Source organism: Hippoglossus hippoglossus, chromosome 16 (assembly GCF_009819705.1).
Source record: "Hippoglossus hippoglossus isolate fHipHip1 chromosome 16, fHipHip1.pri, whole genome shotgun sequence".
Taxonomy (NCBI): Eukaryota; Metazoa; Chordata; class Actinopteri; order Pleuronectiformes; family Pleuronectidae; genus Hippoglossus; species Hippoglossus hippoglossus.
The window spans coordinates 13,179,016-13,202,685 of record NC_047166.1 but is presented as its reverse complement, the minus strand read 5'-3'; the positions used below and the strand labels follow the sequence as shown (position 1 = coordinate 13,202,685).

The window sequence follows — 23,670 nt, the reverse complement described above, 5'->3', positions numbered from 1 at the left end:
TAGGGTTTAAATGCTAAAAAGCACAGTGTGCAGAAAGTCATCTTGTTGTATTTTTCAGATCAACAGTGACACAGATCATGCTTGGCTGTGTTCAGTAACACTTTCTGCCATATGTCTCTGCAACTGGTGTCAACAAGTCTCTAACAGTGAAGTGCTGCTTGTTGCAGATCGGTCCTGTGCACTGAGACGTTTATGTTGGTGGTTTCAGTGGAACCTGTCCAGAGCTGTATTGACTCCTCTTTTAAATGGTGTGTGACTCTGGTGCACTGGCCGTTAACCTTGAGCCGCTGCAGTTCGGCCTGTCAGATCGGCTCTGCTGCCATGACGACACCGACACATTGAAACTGATCAATTGGCAAACGATCACTCTGACTTCAGGGCGGAACTTAGCTGGATATAACCATAAAAGTAAGAGAGAGAGAGAAAAGAAAATCAGGTTCTCTTTATTTCCACAAATGCTTTAGCTCAGTTTAATCTAATTAGCATGCTTATTGTTTGACACATAAAACTTTAAAAGATAAGATGAAGGAAAACGGCCCCTCTGGGAGCTGCCCATCTGCCTCAGACCAAGTCAGCACGTCTTTCTGCCACAACAGCTCGAATAAACGCCACCTTATGTCTGTGATCTCATGCTTGACTTACTATCCCCACTGTTGTGTAATTAACCGCGATTTACACAAAAGAAAAAACACAAAAAAACACTTTACGTGGGGGAAAGAGCCAAATGTTCAAACCTCAAACGCAACAATATGAAATCCCAATCAGCGTTCCCCCACTATAAGCCAAAAACAAATTGAAGTATTGAGGGAGATATGCTCCAGTGGAGGCAAATTACAGATAAATCAGCGGCAGCTAATGCATTTTAAGTGCCACATTATACAGAATCCATTAGTAGCGAGAGGAGTTCAGCACCACTTGAGATATTAAATCTCTGTGACTGCAACTCTGTGGAACCGGGATGAGTCGATATCAGAGAGGCCCAGCTCCATTGCCAATAGATACGGGATGAGACCTCGTAGGAACCGTGCCAGAGTCATAACACCAATAGCAGTGATGTGATAATGGCTGAGGCTGGTTATACTGACGTGGAGCTTGTTAAACAGCAAGACAATCACATTCACTATATAGAGGCGGATGAGGGAGCGCGGTAAATGATCTGGAAGTCTGGGATTAATTGAACTGTTAATAACATGTGCCTCGGCCCTGGGTGTTTTTCAAGGTCTTCCACATTTCATGCCAACACTGAGGGAGGATTTACTGAGGGCGACAAAAACTCCCCAACCTGAGAGCCAAAAAGGGGATTTTCGGACATTACATCTGTCCTTGTAGCTGTGTGTGTGTGTACGTGTGTGTGTCCAGGAGCCAACCACATCCTAACACCTGCTTCAATCTGATGGAAAAAAAACAACACTTTTTCCTCAAGGCTGAAACATTCCTCTCCGAGACCCCACTGTCGCAAGATGGAAATGAGCTGAATTAAGAGCCATCCATCATTTATCAAACCCCAGCAGCCCTGGTACCTCTGCTCGGTTCTGCATGGCTTCCATACCTGCTACTTCCACCACCGCATGCTGTCGCCTTTTTTGGTGCACTGATGTTGCAATTACTGGGAGCGGGTGTGATCGGTGTACCATGGCGAGCAACAGCTTCTCTTCCCCCCCGGAATCTGCGGCTGATCAGCGTGAAGGCAGCTCCTCGTCCCGGAACGCTGGGCCTGAGGGGGGAAAAAGGGAAGTTGAGATCACCGCTTCATAATTTCCAGAAATAATATGGTGTGTAAAATCTGATATGTTCCCTCAGGAGGAGTTGAAAACAGAAGGGAGGGAAGGGCCTTGTGTGTGCTTATTGTATATACAGTATTTCACATTATAGACATTTCACAAACAAGAGTCCTAATGGCTGCAATGAGCTCAGCCAATTGTTTAATAACTCTGAAAATGAAGTGGAGTTTTGTAAGATACCTTTAGTGTCTTTTGCTCACCCTTGTATGAATTTGTGTCTTGGCACAGGGGAACAGCCCCTCGGTGTGCCGCAAGATCATGTGTGAATAACTGCTCCGCCAGACTAATGTCTTGTTAGAGATGAGGAACGAGTAGAGGGGGAGCTCTTTGGTCAGATCCAGCTCAGTGAATGGAGAGACGGCTGGCGATGGCAGCGAGAGGACGACGGAGGGTGGAGGAACAAGGGGAGGAAAAAAAAAATGGCGGGGTAGAGGGCACCGTCTCTTGAGGCCTCTGTGCTTCGCTGCCAGTGTGTGTAAATCAGCAGGCAGCTCACGGCTGCAATGAGGTAGAAAATAAAAAAAACATAAAAATGTCCAAGTGAAATAAGAGGCAAGGGGAAATCTTTTATGATGAGCCTAAATTCTCCTTACTCTGCAGTAGATCCACTGGCCGGCTCAGCTTGTCTTCTCCAGACACCGTCCATCATCCCAGTGTCTGCATGTAGCCACAAATTACTCAAATTACCCCACCTGCTATTCATTTAATACATATGTAATGAGTATCCTAAATTCACATGATTATCATTCATGGTATGTTAATAGGCCTGTGTCAAACTCATTAATATGCACGCAACATGATGTGAAGTGCCAAACCTGAAAGTGTGAATTTCTGCATTTCTGGTGTCGTTTCGAATAAAGACCTGAGAATTTGACTGTATCCCTTCCTCTGGGAATATTTACAGAACTATCACATTTATGAGAAGGTCTGGTAGCGTCAGAGCTTTCAGACCTTTCCTCACAGTCGTCTCCAGCGGAGGGTTGAGTGAGATCACCCTCACGTGCCCAAAGTGTGGAAGTTCCCCAGCTGAAGGCTCAGAATGACAGTAAGAGGACCTTTGAGATTACATTACTTTTTTATCATCACATTCATCTTGTTGATCATATTTAGATGGATTTCTTTAGACTCTCTCACTATTCCCCAGAGCTTACTCCACTTACTCCGGTGCTACTGACATGAGCACTGCAGTAAGGCAACACAAGTTTATTTAAAGCGCCTGTAAAAAGTATTGAGTCTCCACAGTGAATCAAATACTTGTAGTAGCCGTTTGACACGTCTCAACAGAGAAAGACACCCCACCCCACCCCCCCACACACACACAAATAAATATAAAGCAGAACTAAAAGGTGTTTATATCATTTCATATTTATAGAATGCGTTGCGTTCTGGCTTTCTCCAAGTTGCTTATTATCGAACGTGCAGTTTTCTGGCTTTTTCCATGCTTGATTTGAGTGCCTCAACTTCTACGTCACAAATAAATCAAATGTCATATTTTTTTATTCCCTTGAAGACTTGCCAGCAATAACTCAACTTTCACATGTAACATGAAACTATGGTTTGATGTGCAAAGAGGCCCAATCATCAAAATGCATCCGTCAAAACTGCAAAATCTGTACATTAATCTCGTTATTCAAATACGCTCTCACACATTTAAGAATTCGATCCAGAAAGTTGTGTAATTTGTGTGTAGTTGCAGACTGTAAACTGTCTGTGTCCTCAGACCGTGGCTCTGGTGAGCAGCCCTGTGTGTACCTTGGCTACTGAATTAGCTCAGGTTAGCTTGGCAGGACCTGTGCTTGGACACATACCAAAGCTGACACTGAGCGGGAGCCACAGCAGCAGTCTGCTATCCAGTGACTGCGTTAGCTCAGCAAGCTCCTGTAACTGCAGCCCTCACACCTCCGCTCCCTCTGCCCGGGGGTGAGATGGGATCCCAACCTGAACGTGGGGTCATTACGACCAGTGGCATCTGACTCAGTGGGGGGGTTAAAAGGGGCGAAAGAGAAGGCGAGGGAGGAATGATCAGTTTGCACAGGACTGGCAGCTGCAGTGAGGTGTGAGCTGCACAGTGTGGCGAGGGCTGTAATTACAGTTAGAGCATCTTTCGCATCTTTGACCCCTCCTGATTACAAACTATCCTCCCAGACCACCCACGGTCATTACTCACCCCGCTAACTAGCCGAGTAAATCAGTGGCGGAGCGCTGACCTGATATTAGAGCCACAGCCGGAGAATAAACAGGGCCAGAGTACAGAGGCTGCAGCCTTGTAAATAATCTGTGTGGCGATGGAGTGGGAGATGTTTATGGCAGGTGGACAAACACCCGTCACTTTGATAAGCCTGATTTATCCTGAGTGACATGTCAGCACATAGCTCTGCGCCCGGCTGACAGGCCGCACCGCCGGAACCCCCACACTCCACATGAGGCCTGGGTGTTACAGTGGAGTAAGTGAGAGAGGACAAGTGCAGCAGTAACAGTTCCAGGTGGCACATGATGGCGTTTTAGTAGCATCTTCAATACGTCGATGTCTTTGAGGGCGGAAACTGGACTGTCAGACACTGGACCTGCAGCTTGATGAAGACAGAGCAGGAGACACTGATAACATGGGAGAGAGGTGGGCGTGGTCCTTGTAATAAATGACCTGTCCAAAGCCATATTTACTGGCCTGCCACTATCCCCCCCCCCCTCCCCCCTCCCACTCTGCCGCTCGTAACGCACATTTATCCATTAGATATTGAAAAATCGGTGAAAGAAATGAAAGTCCCAACCCTCAAACTTCAGAAATATGAATTTTTCAAAGCCTGTCATGATCTGCGTTTTTTCTGCTTTCACTTTAAATGCACCGTGTCTCCCCGCAATGTCATAAATGAGCTGCATGGAAACCTTAATTTGTCAGCTGCCGTGAGTTATGTTAACAGAAACTGACCTCAATTAAGAGTGACTTGCATTTAAAAAGTGTCTATTTCAGATTTTAAGATTTAGACCAGGGGGGAAGAGGCTTTAATGGAATGCTGACAGTGGGCCAGTTGGAGAGGTAATACATTTCCTGCAAAATGTCAGGGGATACCACATAAATAAGGCTGTGTTATTCTTGACAGAAACTCTCCATGAAGCCGCGGCGTGATCTATGGTCCAGTGACCTGGTTAAAGAGCAGAAGAAACAGCTGACAGCTTGATCAAGATTACCTCTCTAAAGTGGTATAGATCAAGTCTTTAGCCTCCCCACTAACCCCGGGGGTAATGGTATGAAATGATGATGGCATAAATGAAGATGAGCAGGTATCACTTTGAGGCGGGTGTTTGTGTACTGACAGGAGGTGTGGATAGAAAGAGGACGTAAACAAGTAAAACACGCATCAGAAAAGAAGACATGAGCTCAAAGCCATCCGTGAAAAATGGATTCTGTATCCGACGTGAAATTTGTTTTATATTTCCATCATCTTTCTCGGCAAACGGAAATTTATTCATTATTACTCAGAAGCTCAATCTATATATATTTGGCCGGTAAAAGTGTATCTTTATGGTTGCAAGTATTAATTAGTGATATTCTGGTATCATTAGTGTAATTTAGTGCTCGGTAAATTAATGGCACCGTGGCATTTATCTATGAAACATTATATCTTGATGTTAAATTGCAATAAAAGAACCTGTATATTCTGAGGATATGGCTGTCCAAATCTAACGGGGGGGATGGGGATGTAGTTGACATCCATTAAGGAAATCCTTTATTGGCACATAAAAATGAGGCAATATTTAGCCTCACATGCCTTTGGCAAGCTAACCCGTAGCCTAGCATTAAAAAGGAGGTATCTTAGGGGGAAATACTGAGCTATGTCAGCAAAAGAAATATTTCTGCTTCTGCTTTGAATCCACAAATTCGGCATCAATCCCAAAACAGGTTTAAATATTTCATAATCTACTTGAATGACTGAATTATTCAGGCTGATGTTGTCAGAGTTGTCATGAGTGGTGCATCTCCACTGCCTCGATATCACATTCTTGCACTACGTCCCTTCCCTACAGTAAAACAAAGCATTTCCCCTCTCTAGATCCAATGTAGTATATTCAATAACTAATTATGGTAATTCATTACATCTTCAATTAGCAGAGAGGCTTTATCACCGCACTATAGAGTAAAGAGCAGGATTTATGTGGGCTTTGAATGTCACCCAGAGGACAGAGGACGAGCTCATCACTCAAAACGAACAAAACAGAGAGACAGGAGCAAGGAAAAAATACAGGGAGAGAAAGATACAGTGAGTTATTGGTTAATGAATGCATTTTCCTTCCCATTTTCTCGCAACCTTGAGAAAACCTTGACAAGGCCATTATATCTGCAGCAAACTGAAAAGGACTGCATCGATGGGAGAAAAGAGAAAGTGTGTTATATAACTTGGACTTTTCAGCGAGAGCACTGTAAAAAGATATGTACAGTATGTATGGAGCCTCAGTGGGATAAGCTGGGCTAACGCCACCTTGCCTGCTGTCAAACAGCCCCTCAGAGGGCGATAAGCATCCCTGCTATCTGTGTGCGTGGCTGTCTTATTACTGCACCTCAGCCGTTTCACACAGGCAGGCAGCACAGCCAACCATCTGCCACGCCGTGATCCTCTGCCCAGCCAAGTCTCTCAGGTGCCATAAAAACGCAGTGTCCCTTTGAAGCCCGGAACAAAAGTGCTGACCAGATGAATAAACTCAGCTTTAAAAATAAATCAGATTTCATTTATACAGCGGTTTGTGCACACAGGGTTTGTGTACACACTGGATTCGATGTTGCCGGTGGCCTGTTGTTAACTTCACATTACAGAAGCCGAATAATGTGTTTCAGTCGGCTGTGATATTACTGATAAATCCACTTATTCCTTATGTGTGAGCCCCAGAAAATATCTCGACCACGCTCACTGCTGTTAACTCTTCTCCTGACATTCATTCTGTGAACCTCATGTGAAAATTTCTGCTTCAAGGTGAAAAAACAAACTGGCAGGAGGTATTTTTGCCTGAAGCATCTCTGTTACCTAGGTAATCTATGACCTTTAAAGAGACTCTATTGCCACCTTGTGGCTTTAGCAGTAGTTTAAATACAAAAAAAAAAACATGCACTGATACAATAGATCATGTTTGAGTCTTTTTAATGTTGCCATTTGCTAATAACAAGTTTGCCAAAGCAAAGCATGAAATGCTGTGGATGCAGGATGTTGCATAGAAAAATATATACAAATAATCAATGCAAAGTAGGGAAATATTCTTAAATATGTATTTCAGTGACGTGAAAATCTTCTCATCTAGTCATCAGTCTCTCACAGTGGCTGTGGTGGGGATGATCCTGAAAAGTGACACAATGGACTAGTTAAAGTAAAGTGGATTTGTACCATTTGCATATTAGAATAATTGAGTTTTGAAGTAAGTAAACTAGTAAAAAAAAATAGAACTTACATACTTATAAAGCGTAAAGCTCCATCAGAAAATCTTTGGGGACAATTCCTATGTTTCCGTTCTTCTCTCCAACCCACCAGCCAAAGTTCTGGTACTCCTGGATACGGAGACAGAGTGGAGACATTGTGCATCAAACAAACAGAAATGTAATAAAAATTGATCAGTTGTCAGACAAGAAAAGCTCAGGTGAGTGTTCAAGGATAAAATTAGATCTTCGATTAATCATTCGACAGTAAAATCTATTGTTTTGATCAATGTTGAGGTAATTTTCAAGCATTAATGTCACACATTTGATAATTCCCTCATCGTCAGAGTGAGAGACAAAGCAGCATTTCATATTTTGAATTCTTCTGCTGGACACCTAATGACAAAATATGTAAGAAATGTATCAAAATTTGAAGTTAAGAACAAATAACTCAACGCTTTGTCACTGACGGTCATCTAAATGTAACTGTTTTCCTTCCACTCCCACAACATCCCATCACCCTCGACATATTTCTGTTCCCCTGCGCCGCCTCTGGTGTCTGTCCTGAGATTGAACACACGTTCTTCCACCGCTCCACACAAAAACCTCAGTGTGCGCGGGGGCACATCGCAACATAAATGTGTCACAGCGTGACAAGTAATGGCTCCGAATGGCTGTCACCATGCTGAGATGTGAGGAGGACACCGTGAGCAGAGATCTGAGACAAGAGTGTATGTGTGTGTGTGTGGGGGGGGGTATCCCTGTATCTTTCTCTTTGGCCAAGAGCCTGAACTCCCATCAAAGTCTTCCTGGGACATGAATCAGCTCTGAAGATCATGTTCTGACACGGCTGAAGGGAAGAGGAGCCGCCACAGTGTTTCCGAGAGGGAACCACACGTGTCCAGTTATTCCCAGGAGAGAGTGGTGGATGTAAGTGATCGTGTGCTAGTATCAGACACAGGGAGATTCCAATAACAACAGTGATGGTTCGCACTGACAGTTGTGTGTTAATGGGTTAGTTGTCATGTCAGATTTAAAAAACAGTGGCTTGACTTACTGTCAGTGTCACCGAGTCAGATGATGATGTGAACACAGTACGATGCTATTAGTGCATCTAAATTATTAACCGCAAATTAAACATCACACCAAACAAACAGAAACGGTCACATCCATTTCATTTATGTGTCACATGATGAAAATATCACTTTATCACCCGCCCCTGGGGGATAATATGGCAGACTGACATGAGGTGTGTGTGTAAGAGGGTGCGAGAACGAACGAGCGTGTGTGTGTGTGTGTGTGTGTGTGTGTGTGTGTGTGTGTGTGTGTGTGTGTGTGTGTGTGAGAGCACATTATGACTTCCTGCAGCCAGCCTTTGAATACAGCAACACTTCATTGTGTAGCTCTGGCTGACAAATCACTCGTGCTTGAGTGAGTGCGGGACACAACACGAGAACACACATACATGGAGCTGTGGAAGACAAATGACACCACACACTGCGACGACACAAATACACCCCCAAAGCTGCCCGATAACGCTATCCTGTAATTGTATTAGTTGGAGCTAAAGAAAGGCTCCCTGAGCGTCGATTTACAAGCACACATTGTTAAAAAGAGCGATAAGTTGAGGACAGATCTGCAGACGAGAGAGCAAACGGCAGCAGCATCAACCCATCACCCATTATCAACCCATCCAGCCACTTCTGCTAAGTGAGATGTTACATTTCTCAATTAGTTTTATGTGCAGGCACTTGCACCTTGAGGGGGGGGGGTGCTGCAGCATATCCGGGCAACACACTCACTCCCCTCACTTCCCCCCCCAGTCAGACCCTATAATCGACACCCAGGTCCTGACTGGGGGGTCTCACAGCTGTAACACCGCAGCTATTTCTGGGCTGTGGAATGGGTGGGTGGGGGGGGGGGGGGCGCCAGGGGAGAGGGAGAAAGGAGAACTGGGTAGGTGGGGGTGGCTGGGGGGGGTTGCCTGGCTGTCCACTTTAGCTGCAGCTGGCTGCCGCAGTCCAGACACGTTTTATGGTCATTGCCCCTCGCAGCGGACCACAACCCCCAACACCAAGGTTTCAGCTAATGGCACTCCCAGTCTGAGTGAAAGAGCAACTTGATTCTTGCTGCTTTTTTCCGTGCACACACTGAGGGGGAGGAGGTGGAGGAGGAGGAGGAGTAATAAACAGGCATTTGGCCAATGAGCATTGATGCGTCTGTCTGCTTTGTGCATTTGTTTCCGTCCTTTAGTGGTGAATCAATTAATCAAAGTTTTGCTTGAGCCATTTATCAAACAGAAGATGCTCGTCTCTGCTTCTGAAATGTAAAAAACTTGATGCGTTTTGGGGATTTCACGCGGTTTGTCAGACAAAATAAATGTAATCTCAAGCTCCGGCAAATTTTAATGGACGATTTCCTCCCTTTTCTCACATTTTACGAAGCGAGAAATTCATCAATTAATCAGAAAAATGAGTAGCAATTAATTAATAAGGAAAATAAATTGCAGCTGCAGCCCAGTTCATTTGCCCTGATTGATAAAGACACTGAGGTATTACACACAATTATAACTGATGTCTTTATAAATAAATAAATGTCTGGAGCTCATCAGTCACAGTGTGCTTTTGAGTCTTTAGGCCACTAGATGGCAGACTTGAATTTGAAAATGGCTCTGGCCTGTTGTTAACAGTGTGTCTCAGATGACTACATGCTCCATAGAAACCAAACCAGACAGGAAATATATGCAGCCTACATGGAGCACTTTTCACACTTTTTTCCTTTTTTAAAAAACACAAACCACAGGAATCTGCGGGAGCGTATAATTCCTGGACGCATTTGCTGTGCAATGTTCAAAAACAAGCTTGTTAAATGTATCACAACAAAATCCAATTTGGCGTTCGAATGCACCAGCTCAGCACAAAAGGTCTCCTGTTTGGCTGCATAATAAAAAGGTAAAGAGCCACCTCTCTCCGAAGCACCACACCTGGGGCCCTCGCCCAGTCAACAAGCCGTGGAAACTCTGTGTCCACTACACGTCCTCACCTGCTCTGAATAGAGTGGCGGACTGGGCCTGGGTTTCCTGAGAACACACATTCCTATTTGGCGAGGTGAGAGCAATGTCTGGGAGGTGTGTGGGCCGAGGGCTGCTCGCCGCCTGGCATGGCAGCAGCAGCAGCGGCGGTGGCGTGCTGAAACAGTCCAGATGGAAGTGATGGAATGGCGCCGTGTGCCAGCTCGGCCCCAGCTTCCGCCAACAACACTAAAACAGTTTCCGTTGTGACACGACTAATCCCCATCACAGCGCCAGAGAGGGAGACGAGCCCAGTCTGCCTCTTACCATCAGCCGCTCCACCTCCAGGCGGTGGGTCAGCCGCTGCCAGTAAAGGATGTGAACAGTCAATTCCTCTCAGGGCCTGGAAATAACTCACTTTAGGTGGTCTGTCTTGGACAAGCAGAATCCTGCTGACTGAAAAACCTCCACTCAAACGTTTGCATTACATTCGAGTTTGACAAAATCCTGGCTTTATGCTGCCGGGGACAAATCGAGGCTTTTCTCACAAGTCGTCTGACCGTACCTTGCTCAGGATGTAGATGGCATCTCCTCGTTTGAAGGACAGCTCATCTGGGCGTTCCCCTGCACAGTCCCATAAGCCCTGGAAGAAGTTCTTGTAGTCTGTGCTCTTATCAACTAGACAGGGAAATGGTGTGAAAACAGATTAGGAGCTTTATTTCCTAGAGAAAGTCATTGTTTTACATCTACAGGTCTGAAACACACAGGGATTGTTAGTGAGGAGCCGAACCAACAGGTGGCAGTAGAGAGCCTGAAAGCGGAATGTGGAGGAACCATGATGAAAGGCAACATGGTGAACACATCACAGTTCACAGCAGAGTGTGTAGTATACTCATACTGACAATACAAAATAACAATGTAAAAGGAGTTCAAATAAATAATGTTGTTGATAATATTGTTGTTGTTGATGGACACTATTTCCTCACAATGCAATGTAGACAGGAAATGGAAAGGGTGTAAATAAACCAAATAAAAGTTAATTATATGAAAGATATTTCCAGGACGTCTTGGAAGTATTAGATTTTATAAAAACAAAGATGTAATTTCTATTTGTAATATTCAGTCCAAGGAGTATTTCATCATTTAATGTTAGTAATGTCACTTAATTTTGTATATACCAAATTCAATATATATGACAAACAGTATGTATACAGACTGTAGAATTAGTATGTAATAGAATTAGTGTGGATTTGGGATGTGAGTAATGTGCATATACAAGACAGTGTCTAAATTTGATATTAATTCTGAGGAAAGAGGAAACGGCAAAGTGACAAAATAAAGTGACACTCTAAAAACTTTGCTGTTTGTATTATTATCCCACAATGAAGTTCACAACAGTTCAGTTATTATCTATGCATGTTTCCAGTTTAATCATCACATCCCTTTAGAGGAAACTGTAACGATTACTCAATTAGGTGATTATTCAGTTGACTCATCTGCAATAATTCTACTGATAGATTCATCATTTAAGTGATATTTTAAGCGTAAACTCTCCGTTTCACATCATTGAAAAAAGTCGGTGGGTTTTGGACGACTGGTCAAACAAAAACAAGACATAAAGAAAATAAGTAGCTGCAGCTCTGTTATAAAGCACCAGTTTGATTGTCTTTTTGGTACGGAAACAGTAAACAATACACATATTCTGAGTAACTTTGCAGTATGGAATCAACACACAGCTTGTAACTTGGCCATTAGTGTTTGCATCACTTCATTTATTCATCTGAGCTCAAAGCACAATAAATTAATGAAGCTGTTCTTCTCCTGTCTGACGATGAGTAGTTTGTAAATGTGTTTTGAATCTTCACCTGGACACAGTAAATAAAATGTTCTTATATTACAGTATTATTTTAGTATGTCAATTCTTGCAAAAGGAAGTGGTCTACTAATGAAACTGTAACATGTCATAAAAGGAAGTTAAGCAGGCTGAAAGTTATTTCCAGCATTGTGCAGTCACAGCTTTCAGTTAACAGCAAGTCCCCCTAAATGTCACTTCTTCTCAACTGGGTGTATTCACATCATATGTAATGCATCATATACGTTTGAGTGCCGTGTTACCTGCAGCAGGAGGAGCAGGTTTGTTAGGTGGCTCCACCTTTACAGGAGGCTTGGCTGGAACGGGCATGTCATCCTCTGCAGAAACAAGACGGATGAGTGAGCTATAAAGTTTATGATTGTCCGTCTAATTAGCAGATAGAAAGAAAAGTACAGTAGTGATAAAACGTGAGGTCGGACCTGGGAGCTCTTCATAGATGTCTTCGTCAATTGGCTCCGACTCATTTCCTACAACTATAGCACCGACGTCGTCGTACAATTCCTGTTCCTCCTCGTCTTCTTCAGGGATGATGCCCGACATATCTACACCCAGTGAAAGATAATGTGTTTGACTAACACACAATAACTTTGTCTGATTTGAGCAACAACATACAGAGTAACCTGGACTAATATTTAGATGATGCTTTTACTGACAGATTACGGTATAATTAATATTCTTATGATTGAAACATTTCAAACCTCTCAAGACAAAGTCTATCTGTTTCACCCACTCCTCCGCCTCTTTCACCGATGACGCACAAAACTGCGATGAAAGACGAGAGAAATGAAGACTGCAGTCAGAGCAATGTGCACTTCTACATATATTAATTAACATAAACAAATAATGCTGCGTTTATGCATAGTAAAATGTTCCGCGTGGAAGAGTCTGGATGTTAGGAACACTCACTTGGACTTTTTTTTAAATATGCATGACAGGTTGCAAAGGCAGCAGTGTCAAATGAATGAATGGCTTTTTAAATAAATAACGATTTAATGAAGTGCAAGTACACACACACGTGGCTCGCCAAGTTTCTAACATGGCACATCTCAAGTCCATCTTTGTTTTTTCCAATTTAGGAGGAGCACTTCTCCTGGCGGCGTCACGGAGGGAGACAAGCGTACCTGATAGACTCGCTTGTCTGGAGCCGTTATCTCGAAGCAGCAGTCTTTCTTTGAGTCTTTGCGTAAGGTGCTGTTCACTTTGACAGTGTACCCTTCGATGCTGAACTCGCCCTTCTGCTGCTTGTCTGCGAAAGGGAAAATCAAAGCGTCGTCGTTAACGGCCTGGGAAACAGCGACTGAAAATGCAACTGTCAAAACCTGGGAAACAACCAGCCCATTTAAGCCGTTTCTCAAACGTGTGAATCATAATTAACAAGCAAACTGGGACGATATGAGATTAAAAATGTAATTAGGTACCTTTCTCGCTGCCGTAATAGTAGAAGGTGTGATGGCTTAGAGCGCACCATCTCTTCTGCCACTCGGTGCCAAAGAAGCTGTGATCTGTGGAGGGAAAGCCAACAATTATCTCAGTGTTTAATATGAAGCCAATTAGACGTGTGCATCACGTATAACATGTCCGGGCTTCACTCCCGTCTTTTTATGTGCCCTTTAAAAACGTACACGGAAAGAATTGGGGATGTGAGGTGTTGTTTTGTCACGTGATCTCCTGATTGAAGTTTGCCTGACAGAGAGACGTCGTAGGTCAAAACATTGCATCACCTTGCAGATGTCAGTGTGAGGATGAAGTCTTCCTTTCAAATAAATCTCTCTCTCTCTCTCTCTCTCTCTCTCTCACCAAAACATGTGCTATCTTGTTACCTCCACCAAGAAAGTTGGGTTTTGACTTGTGGCTGTTCTACTTCTGTCGGACTCCCAACAATAAGAACATTCAGGTGGGGGGGGGGCTCTATCCCTGTATTCTCATATGGGCTCACTCTTACATTTTCTGGACATTTTACTTGGGGGTTGGCAGGAAAGGTTCCTCAAAATGTCGGTTTGCTTTTCTTTGTTTGTTGGTTGGTTTACTTTTCTTTGTTTGCAGGATAATGCAAAAACTACTAAACCGATTTCCACCACACTTGGTGAAGGGAAGGGGTCTGGGCTTGGGAAGAACCGATTAAATCCGGTGCGGATGCGGCTTAAGGGCATTTTTTCCTTCCCTTAACTATGTTCAATGACAAATTAATCATTTAAGTTATCAGACCACTTCCTTTATGATTCTCCTATAAGAACTAGACAATCTTGTGTAGGATTGTTTGGCCTTGGTGGAGGCAGCTCTACTAAGTATCAGTCTGGTTCGCAGAGCACCCACCCTTCCTGCGTTTCTCCAGGTATCCTGCTTTGAAGACAGCCGTCAGCTCCTGAGCTGCCACAGGTGGAGACTGCTGGGCTCCTGGGGAAGAGTTGACGGGAAGTAAATTCATGAATTTCTCTTGTTAAAGTGTGCTTAATTCGTCAAAGTGAAATTCATTTTTAAAAACCATTAAACAAGACCAGATAGGTTTCTGGGTAACTTTGCTATCGTGTGCTCAGTTGACGGATGTTGAAATGAAAAGTAAAGGTCATGGAGGCTCCACTGAGCAATGTTTTGCTGCTCATCTGAGGTCACGCTGCAGATTCCCCCTGCAGCATGCAACTTCAATGCAAATGTCCAACTGCTGTGTCAAAGTTGCTTTGTGTGAAAGAGCAGCCATAAAACACGCAGCTGCTTCCAGCCCATAAACCCCGGACTATAATCACCATTTCAAGGATTTCCCTGATTCTGAGTTTTTAACAAAAAAAACAAACAATATATACAAAATAGACAGATCTCCACAATGGAGCACACAGGGTTAAAGCTACTGTATATTGAGGAATGTTTTTTTTTCCTCAAACTAAAATCATGGCAGTAATTTCCAGCCTCCAGACCGAAGCTGGGAGTAATAAAGCATGCTCGAGCTGTCAGAGGGGCGGGGGTGAGAGGTGGTGGGAGTAGCAGCAGTGCCTCCAAATTGCTCCTCAAGTATGTTGCCAAGTTACAGTTGGAATGTCTCCTTCATTGTGCCACTCAACGTCACTTTCTGCAAAGAGCAGATGCTAAGATTTGTGTATTTTCATGCCAACGTGCAGTTTTCAATACTCTGATCCGCAGCTTGTTAGCAGCTGGCAGATCAACATTTGGGGACGGCTGCTAAGTGCTTGTGGCTTCTACCTTCGCCGGCGTCGTCATCCTTGTCTGTGCGCTCCGACTTCAGCGAGACTCCGTCGTCGTTGTTGCTGTCGACTTCCTCCTCCTCCTCCGAGTCGTCTCCACCTACCGAAGTAAGCACAGGGAGCTGTGTAGCAATGATACAGGCTGTGGTGTAAGACAGGGGTTCCCAACTGGTTTTGAAGGGTGAAGTTCCCTTTTCACACTGTTTGGGTACGTTTTTTAAAAAGCCTGAAGAGATCAAACTTCAATATTAACGTATCTAAGTTTGAAAATTAAATAGTTCAATTGGATTTTCTCTAATATTCTATCATCTCATCATGTTTACATTACATACATTATATTCAGTGTAAGATCCAGACCACCAGGTTGGGGACCACTGGTGTAACTGAGCTGAACATATAGAGTAACAAACATAAAGAAAGAAAAACACTCACTTCTGTCCTTAAATTCATGTGGGAAACTGTTGGAGAGACAGTGAGAGTGTTAACATCTTTGAAATTCAGAAAATAAAGTATTTTTGTAACAACATAAAAAAATACCTCAGTTTGATGTCTTTGATGCGTCTGGTGAACGCCTCCTTCTTGTCTTTTGCCTTCTTGCTTAAATTTTCTCCTTTTAACCCATCATGGAGAAAATCTTCTAGATCTAAATCAAAAAAATAAATAAGAAAAGGTAAATCATTCTCTCAACCTGATATCCAGGGGCCATGGAGGCACTGGCCCCAGCTGAAATGTGATTGGCCCCTTTAGTGCCCCTGTCCAGTCTGAAAAAATATTTACTAATATAATCTTCTAATAACATTAACAATAACTATGACAATGTGCTAAAAAAATATTTTCTAAGCCATTTTGAAGGATGGAATGGAATTTTCTAAATATATTCCATGATACGTGTCTTTTTTTAAAGCTAAAGAGTGAACAGAAAACAAGCAATGACTTAAAACATGCACCTTAGTGAATCAGGAATTTTGCATGGATGTTGGACAGGGTTGGTGCGGCTTCGGCAGTAACCATTTTCGCAAAGAAGGAGCTGAGCCGCAAAGCAAAGCTTTCGATCTAAGCCAGGAAAAAAACCCAGTAATGATGCTGCGTTCCAGACAACTCGGATGTCGGATATTACGACTTGAAATTTCCCAGTTCCACTTTCCAGTGCATGGTGATGGCCCGACGTCAAACGTAAACAAACATGGCTGACCGTGAGAAACTAATGTTTATTCTGCTCATGATGAGACAATTAAACTGTGACCAGTGCAGCCTCCGTTCATATACGTAAACAAAACAGAAGAGGGGAAAAGAGGCAAGAGACGCCATTATACATTTTATTTTACAGTACTTTTATACTTGGAAACACATCCGATACATAAGAGAGAACACATGCACTGTCACTCAATCTCACAAACGAGGAAACAAGAGTCCAACAGAGGGTCAACAGGCCTCAGCAATACAGTATCTACGTCTCCATGAGCGCTGCCATTGTTGTGAAGTCGGGGTAGATACAATTTTCCCAAGTTCAGAGAACTCCGACTTTGAGTGGAGTTCCATTGCACTTTTTCAAGTAGGAGGTCAGAAACTTCCGACATCCGAGTTGTCTGGAACGCAGCAATAGAAGAAGAGAACTTGCTGGAGGGACTACATATCCCATCTGGCCTGAGAACGCTTCAGGATCCCCCAGGAAGTGCTGGAAAGTGTGGCTAAGGAGAGGGATATCTAAACCTTACTTGACCGGCTATACCTCTGCGACCTGAACCCTGGTTAGCAGAGGAAAATGGATGGATGTTGGACTTATAATTGGCCCCCCTGTGTAAATTGCGGCCCCTCCCCAATTTGGAAAAATCTTAGATCAGGCACTGCTGACTTCACTAGGCTTGTGTTGTTAAGTCAGTGAAATGGCTCAGCACTTCACAGCACAACAATACACACAAAGCTGCTTTTTGTTTGTAGCTCTGGCTTATAGACTGTTTCAAACCAGCAAGAGAAAGCTGTGTTTTCTGGGGGATATCATCAGCACAGCGCGTCTGACACTGACCCAGTCATCCATATTGAGTCAGTGCTTCCTCTTTTTTTTTTTTTTTTAAACACAACGGTCGTGAAGCTTTCACAGAAAACACTGAAAACCGCTCAACAGCCGGGAAAAGAAACAACTTTCTCATATATCACCTGAAATCAGCGTGGTCAGCTCGTCAGGAATCGCTCTCATGGTGTTGGTCACAGTGTGTGAGTGTGTGTGTGTCTGTGTGTGTGCGTGCAGACAGCGATGGAGCAGGGGGAACTTCACGACACGGAAGTAGCAGCAGTGGACAAACACACACACACGGAAGTTAATATCGTTAATATCCACAATGACCTCACAGCTCTGCTGCAGCGCCATGACTTCAACAAGCAAACACTCATGTGTATTATTATTATCACTATATCAGCGGGTGCATTGCTGCGCGCGTGCACCGGTGCGCGCGTGCACTCCTGATGACAGGGGTCTGAAGCTTTCACGGGTCTTTACACGCTCATAAAGTCCGAGCATATTGTGCCATGATCATATTTGTGATTGATTCCAGATAATATTTCTCAGTGGACACATTGGGAGGAGCCCCTGTTTCCACACAATGATGTAAGTCAGCACTCCGAGTTTATAAATGTGTCAACACAATAAATCTGAACAGGCATTATTAATAGATGAAAATGCAATTATATCAAACTGCTGCCAGGTTTTATTTTTTTTAAGTCTCAAAGCAACAGGCAGGTGTTTCAGGGAGTCTGAGCTGCACCAGTGTGTTAATCAAACACATTTTGAATGTTTGCATCATTGTCAGTGAGATTGTTCTCGTCACTAAACTTAAAGGTAGATAATAAAAGAAAAAAAGAACAATAATTCACAGAACACAACAACAAATCACCAAAACACAATTGAATAAACTTCTAACAAAAAAGGGAAGTAGGCTACTTGCTATCGACGAGGCTCGTCTCTGATTGGACAAATGCACACTCCGTCTTGTTAGTAGGAAGGACATATTAACAAAACGTTTTTGTGATTTGCCGTTGTGTTTTCTCATGTGTTTTCTTATTTGCTGTCGTGTTTTGTGATTTTCTGGTGTGTTGACTTGTGGTTGTGTTTTCTTTTCACTGTTATGTTTTCTTACGTGCCAATGTGTATTTTCATATGCTGTGGTGTTTTGCACTTCAGGGCCACTGTACAATGCTTTCAAGAGTAAAAAAACTCTCTTCTTATGAGCTCATGCCTCCTGCTGTATTCAAGCTGAGCCGCCTGCATGTTGTCATATTGTTTACAAAGACATCACTCATTCATGACTTATCTTTTGACAGGCACTATCACCCAATCCTGGTTAAAAGACTGATCCTGGCTTTGAACTGTAGAGTCTGTTGTTGTGGAGAAATGAGAGGAGAGACGTCAGAGCAGCTCTGGAGGGGCAGTGTGAGGAGCTTCAGCCTGTAGCTGCAGGTGGTACACACCCACACCCACACCCACACACACACACACACACACACACACACACACACACACACACACACACACACACACACACACACACACACACACACACATGCCACTTACACTATATTCATCTCTGTGTCAGGCCAGTAGCTTTGGAAAAAGTCCATAGAATACCTTTGGTCTTAATCTTAAACCAAGAGGAAAATATGATTATTCACACATGCCTTTCACACAGTGCACTTATGGGCAGCACTTTTTATCAATGAGGGATAATTTGGGGATCAGTACCTTGCCCAAGGAGACTCAGGCATCGGACTGCCGATCTTCTGGTTAGAGGGCGACCGCTCTACCCCCTCAGCCCCATCAGAAGTGTGTTCTGATGAAAGGGATCCAGACATATTTCATGCAATATGTCAAAATATAAATGCTGCAGTAATGTGTTTTTTACCTGATGCATGTTTGCAATCAAATTAATACTGAGACTTCAGACGTAATAAAACAACAGAAAAAAAAACATAACATGCCTCCATACTGCTGGTGTAGTGTCATCCAAGTGTCAGCAAGCCCCGACATTTATATTCGACTCGAAACGGCGTCATTTACACCATGTTTTTAACCTAAATTTCCGCTGATATCTTCCTACAAGGTGCATTCACGGACCCTATGACACACCGAGTGTAGCTAGCTAGCTTAGCCACTACCGGTGGACTTTTAGGCTCAAGTTACATTGTAAATTAACTTGTTTCGAGTCGAATTTAAATGTCGGGGCTTGCTGACACTTGGATGACACCACACGAGCAGTATGGAGGCATGTTGTGTTTTACAAAGTTTACTTCTGAGACTCTAGAAGTGTTTTGTGGACTCAAACATCACCCACCCCTCCATCGGCATAGTGGTGGGTAGATGATGAGTGAATTTTCATTTTTCAGTGAACTATCCCTTTATTACCGTGTTTGATCGTACCTCTTGGTGCAATTAAACCTCAGATTCTCCTTTTATATACATATATTTTATGTTCTGTGACATCACTTCCTGTTCAGAGTCATCTCGAGCGGCCACATTCTTTATGAGCCACAAACCCTCTGTGGTCATTCAAAACCTGACCCCCTCCTGACCTGGCAGTAGTTCCTCCCAGTTTGGAGTGGAGAGGAGAGCCAGCTTGACCTTCGACCCCTGTGTGTGTGTGTGTGTGTGTGTGTGTGTGTGTGTGTGTGTGTGTGTGTGTGTGTGTGTGTGTGTGTGTGTGTGTGTGTGTGTGTGTGTGTGTGTGTGTGTGTGTGTGTGTGTGTGTGTAGGCACAGAGGGTGGGATCTACTGGCACAGAGTTGGATCTAGTTTCCCATAAAGCTTCCTCTACTTGCCAGTCGTCTCACACACTCCTCTCTGTGAATGGTCCTTCCACTTTCATCACAGTCTACATCAGTTTGTTGAAATCCGAGCTGCATGTTGTCCAGCAAACTCAATCAAATACTCATTGAAACATTATTTTTTTTAAAAAGCATAATTGAATTCATAATGCAGTTAAGACATGAAGAATCTGTGTGTAGAAAATAGGATGCAGCAGATGTCTCGTTTATTCTGTGATGGCCTACGAGAGACTGTGAACGAATAGGTGGTCAAACTTTATTTTTTTAATGTTTTTTAAATAATAAACATATAAGAGAAGATGATGATTTGTGATGGTTTGTCACACTGACACTGTGTGGTCTGAATATTCAAAAAAACAACATGGCTCAGTGGCTGCAGCACCAAACCAAAGCTGACTGCTCCTCTGCCTCTTGGGTTTTCTGGAATTAGCCCACTCAGCCCTTGTTTTCAATTGGTGCACAATTAGGCTTCACTTAAAACCACATCTCAGTAGGGATGGCAGCTCACTCCACTTTTTAAAAATTGCTGTGTGAGGCTCTGAGCCCAACCACACAGTCCTGAGAGCAGAGGAAATACACAGGCTCTGCATGTATCCTGCAGAATTATTGATCAGTTTGATTATCAAGCTCGAGATCCAGGATACATAGTGGCTTTAGCTTTTCATTCAAACATTCCCCTCAAACCTTTAATAATAGTTGAACAATATATGTAGAAATAACGCAACCACAGCTGTTGCATTGTGCGTAAGGTTCAACTGGTCGCTGTGAATAATTCCTTCAGCAGTAAACGAGAAGGAGAGCATTGGAAGAAATGCGTTTGATCCAGATTAACATATTTGTTCTAATTGATATTTAATTGACTATCAATTAATAGAATAAACACGTTCTCCTATTTGAGTGGAATTTGCCAACTGTGTATTTATTTTTGCAACAAAACGCAGTTAAAATATAAATGTAACCATTTTGAATTAAAGAAAATTTCGGCTTCTTTAATTAAACATAAATAGCTTTAAATCATAAATGAGGACCAGAATGACGTCGCACGGTGCAATTCTTTATTCAAAGCGTTTGTGTTACATCGTGGATCAGGCTATAAACAAGCACCCTCAGTGCTGTGAGTTTTTATAGGCAATAAAATTTAATTTGAGAGCCGAGAAAAGTCGTAGCTTTTGGCCTGGTACTCACAACAGTCAATTCTCACCGCAAATTTTCTTTTTTTCTAGGCTTTAACATGCAGACACGACCAATCTCCTATTTTTTTTACCCCTGTCCGGATAAAACACCAGAGATTATAGGCCTCAGATAAAAGATATTCTACCCTCACATTAAAGAAAATCTCTCATACTATTTTAAGTACAATAATAATGGAATGTAATCTTAACGACATTTCTTGCAAATGTTATATACATATTTTTTTGTTTTAAAGTGCTTTTTTTCAGTGCATATTTTTGCTGTTTATTTTGGGAAAGTTTGAAATGATAAAATGAATTCTACCTTCACGTTATTTTTGTTCCTAATTTAGAAAATATCCTGTGGTTTTATTAACTCAATTTAACGCTAATATTCTTCTAAAACACACTTTGTGCGTAAAACACGAACATGTGTGTTTTACGCACAGACTAACAATATCCTCAAACTTGTGAAATAAGACAAATGCGCTTCTGACTCCACTCCATGTAAGGTTTTATTTCAAGGAAAATATTTTTGCTCAGTTAAAGTGGGAATCCATATAAAAATAAATGTGAAATGTCCTCTATAATAACAGCCTCGTGGAATAAACAGCCCATAAAAGCTAAATAGTACTTTTGCTGTTTGTTTGTTTCTTTTCTTCTTTAACTTACCTTATTGGTGGATTTTTTAAATATTTCCCCCCATGAGGCTTAAACTGAAACACTGACAGAACACATGGTGTCTGAATGAGAATTAAAAAGACAAATATTTCAATAACTCAAGTTTTGCAGGTCGATTGTTGTGAGAGTTTTCTGAGAAAAGGTCAAACGTTCTCGGAGGATAAGTGCAGAGGACTTTGTGTGGAATCTGACAAACTCGGTGAGAAAGAGGAGGAGGATGAGAAAACGTGGAAATCCTGCAAAGAGACGTCCCAGGCCCGGGGAACAGTCATTGTCCGGCCTATTGTTGACGTGCAGGTTGGAACAGTGGGCGCCGGGTTTGGAAAATGTTTCAGATTTTTTTGTCATAGCTGCCCGAATGCGTAGCTGTCGGGCTCAGGGCTGTCTCCATTGTTCCCGTTCGGACACTGTTGTGAAGTCAAGGTATTCTGTGGGAAATACCTCTCCCTCTCCAGGAGCGTCCCGCCTGTGACCGCTCTCCGCCGCCGGCTCGAACTCCTCGTCCTCCTCCGGCCCGTCGTCCATCGGGCACGCGTATTTTCCCCTCACTGTCCCGGTTCTCCTTGCAGTGGGTCTGCCTCTTGTGCTTCATCCCTCCGGTTCTGAAACCACACTTTCACCTGCTTCTCCGTTAAATCCAGCAGAGCCGCTATTTCCACCGCCTGTGGTCTGCCACAGGTATTTGTTTGAAGTGAAACTCCTTCTCCAGCTCCAGGAGTTGGGTGTTGGTGTAGGCAGTCCTCAGCCTCCTGGATGCTCCACCGCCGCCAACAACAACCTCTGGTACCTCTGGTGAACCTAAAATAAATGATATTATTTTTTTTTTTTTTAAATCACATAGCTGGTGTTCAGAAACAAAACAGCAACACAACTGGAAAACACATTCATATGGGGGTGAAACTTGTGCACAAGCAAGCACCGGCACTGGGCAAGATTTATGGTCCCCAGCAGAATATGATGGGTCTGCGTGGACAGGACAGGACGGAGGGGGAAGATAATGAACATGCCAGCTGCTGGCCCGTGTAAGAATAATCTATCACTCTCCATTACTGTCAAGCATTAACACTCTTACACTGCATCACAAGCCAGTGCGTTACTTGATGAGATTAAGCATGCTTAAATCAAAATCCTACAGTGGCTAAAAGGGACGCCCACGTTTGCACAGGGCCCGCGGGATGCAGCTCCTCGCAAGAGGGGAATCCTCGTACAAGGAGAGCCTTTTTACTCGGGGGGTTATTAATCATCGTGTCTTGCCTTGGGGTGAGAAGTAGAGTGGAGAGGAGTCAGTCGTCGTGGCAGCAGCAGAAGCAGAGGAAGAAGCAGAAGAAGCAGCAGCAGTCTGGTTCCTCTTGATGCTTTTCTTGTCCTTCATCCACGGGTACTCCGGGGGCAGGGATGCGGCGCGCAGCGGGCTGCAGCCTCCCAGAGCCGGCTGCTTTGCGCGGCTGTGGCGGGGTGGATGCCCGCGCTCAGGCCGGGGATGGTGTGCTCAAAGGAGGAGGAGGAATCAGTGTCGATCGTGAAAGCGCCGGCTCTTGATTGATGAACTTTGAAATGCATCACCGACAGGGTTAGTGAGAGATGTCAGGCACTCAGCGAGCGACGGCTGGCTGTTGATAAAACCACTTTCTCGCCCAAATTCGTAATTCATCTCCTCCTCCTTGTCCCGAGAACCCGCTGGAAGTCAGAGGGTGGCAGAAATAATGACAATAATAATTTAAAAAAATAAGCATAAACTGCTAAGTGGATATA

At 43.5% G+C, this 23,670-nt stretch overlaps 2 protein-coding genes across 2 annotated transcripts; both read right to left on the bottom strand.

Moving 5' to 3' along the window:
- Nucleotides 1-6,893: 6,893 nt before the first annotated feature.
- skap2 (src kinase associated phosphoprotein 2) lies at nucleotides 6,894-17,691 on the bottom strand. Its single transcript, XM_034610222.1, has 13 exons — nucleotides 17,411-17,691; nucleotides 15,794-15,899; nucleotides 15,689-15,714; nucleotides 15,255-15,356; nucleotides 14,376-14,456; nucleotides 13,481-13,564; nucleotides 13,184-13,308; nucleotides 12,761-12,824; nucleotides 12,482-12,604; nucleotides 12,305-12,379; nucleotides 10,755-10,867; nucleotides 7,215-7,311; nucleotides 6,894-7,104 (listed from the first exon to the last, which is right to left on the bottom strand). Exons 1-12 carry the CDS (start codon nucleotides 17,619-17,621, stop codon nucleotides 7,219-7,221), a joined length of 1,203 nt encoding a protein of 400 aa, XP_034466113.1. The 5' UTR covers nucleotides 17,622-17,691; the 3' UTR covers nucleotides 6,894-7,104; nucleotides 7,215-7,218.
- Nucleotides 17,692-21,903: 4,212 nt separating this feature from the next.
- On the bottom strand, nucleotides 21,904-23,670 carry hoxa2b (homeobox A2b). The gene is given in 9 exon segments (XM_034610224.1): nucleotides 21,904-22,395; nucleotides 22,397-22,461; nucleotides 22,463-22,510; nucleotides 22,512-22,600; nucleotides 22,603-22,716; nucleotides 23,173-23,370; nucleotides 23,373-23,412; nucleotides 23,415-23,449; nucleotides 23,452-23,670. Coding segments are annotated over 9 exon segments (840 nt in total). The 5' UTR covers nucleotides 23,570-23,670; the 3' UTR covers nucleotides 21,904-22,262.